Raw genomic sequence first — 12,623 nt, forward strand, 5'->3', positions numbered from 1 at the left:
ATTAAAACATTACCAACAGTCAATTATTGGAATTATTAAATAGAAATGTTATAAAAATAACTGCTTCACTACACTTTACTGCTGAAGCCGCTGCCATTTTGAGTGTTTCTGCATGACATTGCAGCGGTTAGGTGGTACAAGTCGGAGCTCTCAAAAATGCATAATATGTAATGAGTTGTAATTATGACTTCTATGAGGGCAAGAACACATGAAGAAGTCGGAATCACATTATTTTGGTAATTCCAACATGGCCGTGAACACACCTTACTAACATTACACAGAATAACCGCTTTTATTCAAGTGGACACTGGTATTAGCCGACACAAGTCCATTTTTTCTGCATGGACATGTAATACAGCTACTCTTCTCATTTATTTTTTGCATTTGAGCACTCAATCTTGCGTCCAACTGCACAACAGCCTCAAGTGGACAGAAGATGCTCAGCGATGGCCTTGCACATTTTTGGCTGAGTGCTAGTGTGTAGCCACTTGTCCACCCGGAGGCCCACCAACTCCACTGGGGTGAAGAATTTAAGGAAACACAAGAGTTATGTAACATCAGCTTGGGTAGGTAGCCCCTGCGCTCTGTAAAACATGGAGCTTTTAGAGAGACTGCTGAAAGGAAGAGTCTCAGCTGCTGGGGCTGAAGAAGACTCCTTAAAGGGATAGTTCACCCAAAAATGACAAACACAAAATAAGGTATTTTGAAGAATGCTTAAGAAAGTAAGTCATACAAGTTTGAGGGCGAGTAAATAATGACAAAATTTCCATTGTTTGGGCCTGGGTATGAGGAATAAAATCGGAATAATCTTAAAGTCATGATGGAAGTAGTGACAATTTGTTTCTTCTGTATTGTGGTGTACATCCAAGTGAAAATTATCGAGGCGTGGGGACTGGTTGGATGGAAGCAGATCATCTAGCTAGCAGTTAATTGTAAGAAAAGGGTGAGGGGGGTTTAAGCAGACTAAATGATTGGAGAAGTCTAGTATATGTCACCAGAGAGAAGTCTGTCATTTCACTGTAAGTTATGACATTTTGATTAAAAATTACAAGCTCGAAAAATTCTTAAAAATGAAACATATGGATGAATCGTTCACAATAAGACCAACAAGATGCATTTACGAAATATATAGGGTGAATTTTCATTTTATGCTAACTTTGCTGCTCTACTTAGCTGACGCTAACAACTAAAAAAACAAACATTTAATTCACATAGCTCAATGCCAGTCAACAATTTTCATGAATTGACTATGGACAGAAGGCCAAAGGGATTACAGTGGCTGATTAATTAAATTGACCATCCAGGGATTTAATGTGGATTAATTTTTTTTAAATAATTGTATGCTAAATCATTCCTATCTGCTATGATTTAAACCTCAGCCAGTGTAAAAAAAAAGATGTTTACATGTTTTCATTGCGAGCACCGTGAAATTACTCTTCAATACTGGGCAAATAATTTGGCCAAATATCAGGGGAAGTTATCTTAACCAAGCAGGAGCATTTGGGAATATAGGTTAGCGGGTTAGGAGTGTCAGACCCTTTTTCTGAGTCCAAATGAAACTCCTCGAGCGGCCGGATCTATAACCGTACCTGCCTCCGTCCTCTAGTTACGTAACCGGGCAGCGAGACAGTGTGCCCGCAAAGAGAAAACGCGGCTATCGTATTAACACACATGAAAAAATAATGCTCTACATTTAAAAACCGCAGTAGTCAGACATGAAACCCCATTTGTTTACACGAGCAGTAAAGACGTGAAAATATCCCTTCATATCCTCTCCTTCTGTGTATGACTTAACCTGTTACATAACAGCGCTCCACACACGCAAGCACAGCGCAACGCCTGCCAGACAAACGGGCGGCGTCTCAATACCTAATAAGCTCCCTATTTAGACAGCATTTGAAGGCTACATAGTAGCATATGGTACCGAAAAATGCTGCATAGGTAGGAAGCTCAACTAGGTTTTAAAGCACAGCCACAGACATGACTGCCAAAGCCAAGCGGACCTGAAATCTGCTCCGACTATAAACTGTGTCAACTATGATAGTCTACCGAATGACACATTAACCGACATTTCTTTGACTTGTATCCCCAAATCAGAGACATACAAAAGGGGTGTGGCTGTCCCATGTAAAAACGGCTTTATGCTCATGTAGACACTATGAAATCACCACTTTGCTATGCAAATATGGTCTCTTCTGTGCTTAGTGACCAAAAGCATTTATTGGAATAGTTGCATTCAAGTGTGTATTATTGGTAGTACTGAAACATATGGACACGTTGGCCACACTGCTGTCTATCGACTACATACACAAAGAGAGCAGGAGTAGATAAAGCTGAGACAGTCGTGAAAAATGACAACAGTGCTTGATTAACCAGTAAACAGCATGTGAGTGATAGATCAGAAATGACAGGTAGCCAATGGCCAGTATGGGTTCGCTTACAAATGTGCATATTATCACATTAGTTAATTTGCACTAAGTGTGCATGTGCTAGCTAGACTACCACCACCAGGCCTCCTATATGTAAAATAACATGTTTAATCTGTTTAATCCATTGTAAAATCAGAGCTAATATGAAACAGGTCACATGCGAGGACTGAAGTTTAAGATTAAACTCAAATTTGATCTCCGTGAACTTGAATAAAATGTAAAATAATCCACAAGCAATCTTTGGTTCTGTTCTTCAAGCTTACCCTTGTTGGTACTTGAGCAACTCTGCCGCCTAACTGGAGCTGGTTTGTCGGTTTCAGCCTTGCTGTCCAGTTTCACCGGGCTGTCCTCCACCGAAGCGCCCGCTTCAGAAGCGCTCTTGCGCGGCACCGTGACGGACTCTGGCGGAGACTCCATGTTCATCTGCGGGTTTCAGTTACTTTTACAATGGGATCGTTTTGTAGAACAATTCGGATTCGTTTTACATCGTCTTTTGGTTCGGATTGCACTTGAGCGTGTGACAGATCTGTTAGTGTTCATGAGAGCGGGTGTGGCTCTTCTGTCCACAGACAGCGCTGTTGAGCGCGAGACACAGTCACGCCAAACATACTGACATGCTCTCTAAAACATTCCAGTAAAGCCATATGTGGCACTTTTGTTTAAGTTTTTATTAACATGGGTGTTTATTGACATTTCTTGCGACCAAATTCAGCCTGCAACCACGATCCAGCTTATAAAAATGTAAATGCAGGCTAATTTAGAACATAAATATAATTTCCATTTACAATAAACAATAATAATTTAATTTATTTTGAACAAGTAAAAATGCTAATGCTCATTAAAATAAATGAATAAATTAATTAACTATATGCACACTAACTAATTTTACATACATATATATGTATATGTATGTAAAATTTAATTAAACTCATTTCGAAACGAATCGTTTAGACTGGTTTTGTGAACCAGTTCGACGGGTTTATTAAAAGATCCGACTCAACAGAACGATATTCACAAATAAGACAAAGTGATGAGTAATGAGTAATGAGTTCATCCATCTTTGGCAGGTAAATCTGCTTAGAACTACAACGGAGTGGGAAATGCACGTCGTCAAAATTTGTGCTCAATTTGGGTGATTTATTTTATATATTTTCTTTATTTGTGAGAATAAGTTTCTGAGTTTTCGAAATTTTAAGTAGTTTGTCCCAAAACGCATAAGGTTATTAGTAAATATAAGTATTTACTCAGTAATTTAAGGTTGTCTCGTCTAGACTCGTATCCCTCTCTCACATACACAAACCAGAGCCGTTGACACAAACAGCATGCTTGACATGTGATGAGCGAAAATGCTTCTGACGTACTTCCGCTTAACGCAGTTCCAGAGTCTGCAAGAGTCGAGGCGCAATACGTGGACTTCACGTTGCATGTAGAAGGAAGTATTTCATGTAGGCTATCTAGTAGCACAATATAAGACAAACAAGCAAACAACAGATTTATGTCAAGCCCAGAACTTTTATTTGGTCTCCTGCTGCTAACTGTCTTTTCAAGTTTCTAAAAGTGTATTGTTGTTGTTGTTGTTTTTTTTACTATTGAGAATAGCAACTTTTACACACCCCATTTTCCTCCCAGCTAGTTTTGCTAATTACACTTAATACCTTTAATCATGAAAATAAACATTACTACATTATGTAATGCACAATAGCCCATTAGTTAAAAAAGATAGTTTATAGCCTTGATAAAAAAAATCATGAAAACATAGGTAATGTTTTATGTAGCTATCTTCTCAATAGACATGAGAAGTCTGTTCTATAAAGGCCCTTTAACTGACACTAATATATATATATAAACACTTTCCCCCCATTTTATTCATTTGAATTTTTTCATACTTAAATAATTTTCATTATCTTTTAACCAATGTGATTTCCTAAATGCACAAAGTTTAATCAAGGTGCAAGGTACAATACTATAGTTTTCATGTATAGCGGCATTATCCTACCATAGTTTTAACAATAGAGTTCAGTCTAAGACTGATCCTAGATCAGATACTACAGTTTTATTTTGCTGTGTTGACTTACAAGAGGATGCGATCACAATTACAGCACACTGTATGTTTCTGAAAAGTGCTTTTATCTAAAAAGGCTAATGAGATCAGGAAATTCTTATGTAAAGCCTGACATTCCTAATGTTTGCACTGGATTAGTTAAGATTACTTGACATTTTTGGTGTCTTTAGCGGTTACAGCTGTCTACACACTGTGGCACTGACCTGTGGGCGTATGTCTGGCCTACTGATGCATAGGAAATAGGAGGACATGGAAAGACCCACCACAGAGGGCATGGGATAACCAACCTCTCCTTTCCTGCTCACACCAGGCCAACAGGGGTCACTTGCACCCACATCCAGGAAGCCGAGTTACATAGCAACATGGAGGATCCATTGCCAGGTGCTTAGACACTACATTCACTGATTTACATCATTGTGGGAAAACTGTGGAATACAATGCAATATTTCCTTGCCTTATAGACACGCACCCTTTAATCATGTCATAGTTACTTCCAAAACAAACATGCAACCATGAGAGGTAGAGCTAAGCTTATATCATAGTCTCCACCTCAAAATGCAGGTGTGGTTTGCCATTTCAACTAATTGTGGACAAATGGTGACACAGACACAGCAATTTCACTACAGTCATAGTACACCATGTCTTCAAGTGCAGTGCAAGGGACAAAAGAGGCGTACGTGTTATATAAAACAATACAAAAGAAAAACATTGTAATGTTATAATTTTTAAGAAGTGGAGAGCAATTTTATGCATCATTGCTGAGTAAATTCACGCAACGCCTGTGGAAGGATGATTTAGAAAAGCTTTTTGTCTTCTTTTTTGGCAGGATTTGTGATCAAGGTAAGGTGAGCTAAACTGGACATGCTTTACATTACACATTACAGTTGTATATTGCAGTGATTTTTTTTTTTAATAGCAAGTGCCTTTAACAAAATCTCTTTTACTATCCGTTTTCCAGATAACAAAAGGCAAAGTGCTTAGATCCAGTGATTAGTGCAAACTCCAAAATTTCAGATACATTTAAAACTCCAGTGAGTTTAACTAATACATTTGCTAAAATATATTTCTAATCAAAACATGTACATAACTGATGCTTTGAATGCTAGGCAGGATAATAGTCATAGGAGACGTGGGCACACGTTTACATGGTTCGACTGATTTAAATTTTGCCCGATTTGATGAAGCGCTGAGATTTCTGTCTTGCCATCTGATGTTGCTTGCGTGCAAACTGGGCACTGTCGATTCCTTCTCGCAGTCTCTGTGGAGTGTGAAGCACAATAGGTCAAAGAGGCCACTGTTGGTTCTTGACAGAAAATGAAATGGAGTCATTTTAATAGATATTACTTAGTGTAAAGGCATGTGAGCATGAAAGAGGTAAAACTATTGCAACCCGTGGATCTAGCTTGATCACAGCTTAAAATCTATGAAATGGCATGCTAAATATAAAATGCCCAGTGCCATATTCAACACTTCGCATTGAAATTTTGCTTGTCATTTTCGCTTTAATGAAATTACATTCACTAAAAGTGAAATAACAAAATTTCAATAGCAGTTTTAAAGGATTAGTCCACTTTCAAATAAAAATTTCCTGATAATTTACTCACCCCCATGTCACCCAAGATGTCCATGTCCTTCTTTCTTCAGTCGAAAAGAAATGAAGGTTTTTGATGAAAACATTCCAGGATTATTCTCCTTATAGTGGACTTCAACTGGCCCCAAACGGTTGAAGGTCAAAATTTCAGTTTCAGTGCAGCTTCAAAGGGCTTTAAACGATACCAGACGAGGAATAAGGGTCTTATCTACCAAAACGATCGGTCATTTTCTAAAAAAAATTACAAATTATATATGTTTTAACCATAGACACTCGTCTTGAACTATAAAATTATATATGTTTTAACCATAGACACTCGTCTTGAACTAGCTCTCTTCTTCTTCTCTATTAGAATTCTGGCAGTGTAGACGCTGCTAAGTGTATTACTGCCCTCCACAGGTCAAAGTTTGAACTAAATTGTCATATACAATATGCTAGTGCAAGTATATAACAATTAGTTCAAACTTTGACCTGTGGAGAGAAGTAATACACTTAGCAGCGTCTACACTGCCGGAATCCTAATAGAGAAGAAGAAGAAGAGAGCTAGTTCAAGACGAGTGTCTATGGTTAAAACGTATATAATTTTAATTTTTTTTTTAGAAAATGACCGATCGTTTCACTAGATAAGACCCTTATTCCTTGTCTGGTATCATTTAAAACCCTTTGAAGCTGCACTGAAACTGTAATTTTGACCTTCAACCGTTTGGGGCCAACTGAAGTCCACTTTAAGGAGAATAATCCTGGAATGTTTTCATCAAAAACCTTAATTTCTTTTCGACTGAAGAAAGAAGGACATGGACATCTTGGATGACATGGGGGTGAGTAAATTATCAGGAAATTTTTATTTGAAAGTGGACTAATCCTTTAACTTTGAATCCACTCAAAAAACAAAACACACGCCTGTGATGTTTACCTCGGCCAAGTCAGCATGTTTCATGTGTATCACTTTCACTAGCGTCTGTCCATCCTTCCTAATGAGGTTCAATTTGTTCTGTTCCTGCACCAACATCCAGATTGTTGACAAGCAATGTTAATTCACTCACCATATATCACAGTTAGAAAACCTGTACAATTGTCAATCTACTATCAATGTAATTCCTTATCTGCTAATTCTAAAAGTAGCATTAATGTACCCGGTAATATATCTTCAAATCTCCTCCCTCTGCACATGGACGCCTTTGGAAATTCTCAAACTGACATTCCCAATCTTTACTGAAATGTCCAATCAAATCGATCTCTTTCACACACATCACTCTCCTGGATGATAAAGAAACCAACACACACAGCATGTGGAAAAGAGAAAATTAGGAAAATGTCACATCATTTTTCTGTTGTTGGAATACCTGTTGGTGATAATGATGTTTGTTTTTTTGTGCCCTGGGTACTCATAGTGTTCTCTGAAGATCTCTCCATCCAACTGTTTAATCTCAGACCTCTGAAAAACACACACACTCATACAGCACAATACACAAAATACAGCACACACTGCTGTCTGGCTCTGCACATATATTGTTTCAGCAATTACAATCTGAATCATTTTCAAATTAAATGCATAAAAATGATCAAGATCATGTCAAAGAGGAGTACTGATTTATTCCAGGTCACATGATTATTATGGTCAATCACAGGGCTCAAGCAAGCTCTTGAGTTAACACAATTACAACACATTAAAGCCACATTAAAGTAAATGATTACATGACAATTATGTATATAAGATAATATACTATAAAGTATATAGGAAAATACATCAGACATTAATTCCAACATGCACTGCCCATTTAGTGCATATAAATGAGTTTGCATATATTACTATGCACATTTTATGTATTCACAATGATTAAGAATAAACATTATGTCAACAAATATATTTTATATAGACTAATTTTATGTTATCGGAGTTCAGATGCATGAAAATGTATTTACAGACATGAGTTTAAAGAAATTAAAATGAAGTTTAGAAAAATAGACAAACTTTGCCAGTTCCATATCCTATTTCTAACAAATCTAATAACTATTTAAATATTAATAATGAAAATCTATTATTGTTAGCCTTCACATGGTTCTGAAGTCTTAAAACTACCTTGTTTTCTTAAAATTAAAATATAAGGGGGTGGGGGTGGGGGGTGGGGGGGGATAAAATAATGACTAATGAGGTTATGTTTGAATATATTTGGCATTAACTGACAAAGGATATAGGATATAGCGATATAAAACTGATATAATAAAAATGTCTGAGGTATAATGCAGAAATTGTTTTGGCAAAAATAATAGACAAATTAAAAAAAAGTTTTCTAGATAAGAAAAGTAGCAAAGCCATAAAGGTGCACAAGACAGACAAATTCAGATGCAGACTTAGGATATTATATAATTTCCTAAACATAACAATGTGACATTCTATTGTAGGTGGACCAGGCTAGACTGGATCTAGCACTGAATATCCAGATTGGTTCATTTAAGTGCAACAATATCTCTGTGTTTTCAAAAGTTTTCAGTAACATGGATCTTTAAGATAATAGTCCCAATTCCAACTCCCACTCCCATTTTACATTTCCTCAGGCTGCATTTGGGAACGGACAGAAAAGAGAGAAAAAAAATGAAATATTAAATGAATCTGACAACAGGAATTCATTTCTTCACAGCAGGAATGGAGTCAGTTCAACTGGAATTTAAGGTCAGTTTCAATGAAGAAGAATACAACAGGAATTTTAACAAGGGGACTTGGAATTTGGTTGAGTTTAAGGCAAGACGCACACCACAGGTAAATAGAATAAAAATATGTCTGGGGAAAAAAATTGAACTGAATAAAACCAGATTCAAAATTATTTTGTTGACATATTAGAGTTAAATGTTTTTGGATCTCTTTTTATCAATTTATAAATAAAAAAAAATGCTGTCAACCATCAGAAAACAAAAACTATCATGTTTTTAAGAATAAAATGTTGTGTAAAAATCTTAAACTGGAAAGTTCAACTGAAGTGGAGATTTCTGGCTTAATGCATGAGAATTTAATGTACTGTAATCAAAATCTACAGAAACAAATAGTTAAATCAAACACTTAAATGTGTACTTTTTATGTTTTCTTTCCTCAAATCTGAAAGAAGACAATGTTACGGAAGCAAAATAGCCCAAAATCCTCAAAATTGAGCAGTACATGAAAAAACAGTGGTTTAGCATGTAGTGTCTTGCCTTAATCTGTCAAACGGACTCCAATCCTTTCAAAACAATTTGGCTGTTAGTAGTTGTTAAATTAAAACAGAGGGTCATGCTGATTAAAATCCTTCTCATCAGGGTTTAGTAGCCTGGTCAGTAGGGTTGACAGGTGACCTCACCTGAAAGAGGTCATAGCCCTCCGACTCATGATGGTCGTAGGGCCGTATGATGCCGTCCTCTTTTACGAGACGCACTGGCCTTAATTTAGTCACCTCCTCAGTCGATTCTGCCACCCTGGAAATCAAGTCAGAAACAGCATGTTAGATAACTCTGACAAAGACGACATCCTGTGATCTAGCGGTTTTATATCTATGTAAAATGTGTGGGCAACGGGTGAGTCATTCTTAGTGAACAGAATCTACTCAATTAAAGTCTGAGCATGCCCGAACAGCCTTGAACAAACGCAATGCATCTCAAGAGTCATTTAAAAAGCGTCAACCTTAGTTTCTTTGTGCTATTGCGTGCAGTGTCTGATTCCTTAAGCCCTCTCTCACCTTTGGTTACTTCTATAGTGCGAGCATGGAAAAGCAACATGATTAGTTCATACAGACAGTGCTGATCGCTTCAGGTGTAAAAGATGGAAAGCATAACGAATGAATGGATGATTGAACGTATATGCTAGAGAATCACTGGAGGGGTGGGGGGCATCGCTGTTCCAGCTTGTCGTGAAAGGTTTGGCATATAAAAGCCAGGGGCGGGAACACCATAAAACACAACAGATTTGCCAACTCATCTTTCCAGGGCAGAATTAATGGAATGGGTGAAATATGTGATTGGTTAGCCTGGTCATCGACTGCCTTTGAAATCATAATGCTTCTTTTGGTTGGAAGGCGCGTGGTTACACCATAGAGTCCAGTGCATCAGCAGTGCAGTTAGCTCATGCAGTAGACTTGGTCTGACAAGCAGAGCAGTCGGAGAGTGAGAGGGACATCACCCGAAGTTCACCCAAAAAAATTTAAATCATTTACTCACCCTCATGTAGTTCCAAACTTGCATGACTTTCTTTCTTCCGTGGAAAACAAAAGAAGATATTTTGAATGGGGTTTAAACATTTTTTGTCCATTTAATGAAAGTCAATGGGGTCCAAGACAGCACTATACTTTAATTGAATGGACCAAAAAAAAAAAACAAAAAAAAAAAACAGTAGAATAATATTTTTCAAAATATCTTCTCTTGTGTACCACAGAAGAAATATAGTCATACACATTTGGAACAACATGAGAGTGAGTAAATGATGACAGAATTTTTATTTCTGGGTGAACTATCCCTTTAACTATGTTTGATTATTGAGACACTATATATAAATACACCTGTCAATATTTTTTATTTAAAGCACCACTTCCCTTAAATATAGTTAAAAGTGAGTATACATGTTTATCTGTACTCCCGCTCCTCTGTATACTATCTCTGCTCCTGTCTGTGCTGTTCTGCTCATCAGACTTTACAATGGCCCCAAAATGCACCAGTGACAGGGGTGTGGAGATCAGAAGCAAATGTTACAATGATGGGAAAATAGGCACATGTTGATTGATCCAGATATCAGGGGATTCTTGAACTGTATATTATGGCAGAATGCTCTGCAATACAGCTCACATCCTTTGCTTCCCACGATGCAATACTTACCTTTCAACAATTCACACCCTGTAAGATTAAAAATTCATTCATGCTGCCAAATTTGCTCTTTTTTTGGAGGGGGTGGACTCAGGAGACAAGCAAACCCGACTGAGTGAATGCAGAGGGATCATTCACTGTCATCTCTCTGAGTAACATGGGCATAAATACACATACATTCACGCTTCAGTCATCCAGACCTTCATACGCACATCTGTACACATACACTCATGAGTGTCCAAATACTCACTGAACTAAAAAGAACAAACACATCCAGGAATTAACTCATGAAAAACATGAAAAAAAGAGTCACAAAATTAGTTGACACACAGGAAAACAAAAGCAACACTATGTGAGAAAAAAAAAGCAAGACAACAAAAGACAAAAGAGACACAAATTAAGACACTGACACAATTAGGTAGATCTTAATTGCCAGTCTACGGTATATTAGAAAATCGCCACGGGAAGATTTTATTAAATATTAAATATGTTCCTTTCAGAATTGATATCATCATCAGTATGTTTCTCCTTTCCAAAAGGTTGCTTAGATAATTTTATTATTATTATTTTCTTTAATTCAGAGTGCAATGGCATCTGCGCTTACATAATATGATACATCAAAACATTCTCCCTGTCCTATAGCAGGAAGTAGACAAGATTTCCAAGCTATATTTAGGACGAGGGGAAGTGACCTCATGACTTCCACTCTGCAATGAGTAAATGTGTGTCCCCTTCAAACCACTTGTGGTCTTATTATGACTACATAAGAGTTTTTGGGTTGAAAATATTGCTTGATAAACATCTTCATTTGAAAGTAAGAACTATGTGAATATATACACTACAGTTTAATTTTTTGAGGTCAGTAAGTTTTTTTTTTTAATACTCTGATTGAATAGAAAGTTCAAAAGAAATCAGTGTTTATTTGAAACAGAAATACTGTCACTTTTGATCAATTTAAAGCTGCAGGCCATAACTTTTTTTGGTTATAAATGATCTAAAATCAATTATTGAGCAAGTACATAACCAGCCAGTGTTCTCCTTACCTTAGCCCAATTCACAACGGTAAGCTTGTAATAATGTTTTTTAATTTGAGTGGTACTGGTAGGTTTCCACGGGAAATACGAGTTTGCCTTTGTGTCTTTACATCACGTCTGTATACATAAAGAAGGAGTACCGGACACTGGAGGTGGCAGATCATTTGAAGACTCTTTAACAGCAGCTGTAGTAATTAAGCTTGTCATTTTGATGGTGGATTGTAATCAAGAATGGTAAAGATGGCCATCATCATTGACAACTGGTGAATCACCAGTACTAAAAAAAAAAAAAAAAAAACTTCGAACTGCGGAGTGGCTAACAGCAAAAAAGGGAATGCGACCAGGCCCATGTGAAAACAAGAATAAAAATATCGGCAGAGCTTTAGAAAGGTGGCGTGAACTGTGTTTTGAACGGGTTTAAAACAGACGCAGGGACTGCTTTTTTCTGCTGGACAGGTAAGACTTTTTAATGGTTTATAGTGTAGATAATGCTAATTAGACAACACTATTACACACTAAATGCACATAGTCACACAAAGTTGATGTTGTTAACGGTTTGCGGTGATGAGCTAACTTTGCAATCGTTAGATTTAATCACCATTAGATTTATTGTAGAACTTTTTTTCAGTTGGTCAGAAAAAAAGTGGCAGACATGTTACTTACTGGTTCAGATTACATTTTCTGGT

General features: G+C 37.0%; 2 protein-coding genes across 9 annotated transcripts in view; both read right to left on the bottom strand.

Moving 5' to 3' along the window:
- The window catches only part of rorab (RAR-related orphan receptor A, paralog b), a 49,266-nt gene extending 46,165 nt beyond the window's left edge, over positions 1-3,101 (bottom strand). Inside the window, exon 1 of the mRNA XM_051901804.1 lies at positions 2,693-3,101. Within this exon, the coding sequence (XP_051757764.1) occupies positions 2,693-2,852 (160 nt within the window). The 5' untranslated portion in view covers positions 2,853-3,101. The remainder of the gene's footprint in view (positions 1-2,692) is intronic.
- A 1,361-nt stretch (positions 3,102-4,462) lies between these two features.
- The window catches only part of vps13c (vacuolar protein sorting 13 homolog C), a 62,566-nt gene continuing 54,405 nt past the window's right edge, over positions 4,463-12,623 (bottom strand). For 6 of the 8 annotated variants that reach the window (XM_051901803.1, XM_051901799.1, XM_051901797.1 and 3 more), the window contains 5 exons: positions 9,412-9,526; positions 7,426-7,517; positions 7,216-7,339; positions 6,996-7,079; positions 4,463-5,749 (listed from right to left, as the gene is read on the bottom strand). In XM_051901803.1, the coding sequence (XP_051757763.1) occupies positions 5,651-5,749; positions 6,996-7,079; positions 7,216-7,339; positions 7,426-7,517; positions 9,412-9,526 (514 nt within the window). In that variant the 3' untranslated portion in view covers positions 4,463-5,650. Of the gene's footprint in view, positions 5,750-6,995; positions 7,080-7,215; positions 7,340-7,425; positions 7,518-7,655; positions 9,527-12,623 lie in introns of those variants that run through there. The other 2 variants (XM_051901801.1, XM_051901800.1) reach the window with 2 other exon arrangements.

The sequence above is a fragment of the Ctenopharyngodon idella genome, chromosome 7 (genome assembly GCF_019924925.1).
Source record: "Ctenopharyngodon idella isolate HZGC_01 chromosome 7, HZGC01, whole genome shotgun sequence".
In the NCBI taxonomy this organism is placed as follows: Eukaryota; Metazoa; Chordata; class Actinopteri; order Cypriniformes; family Xenocyprididae; genus Ctenopharyngodon; species Ctenopharyngodon idella.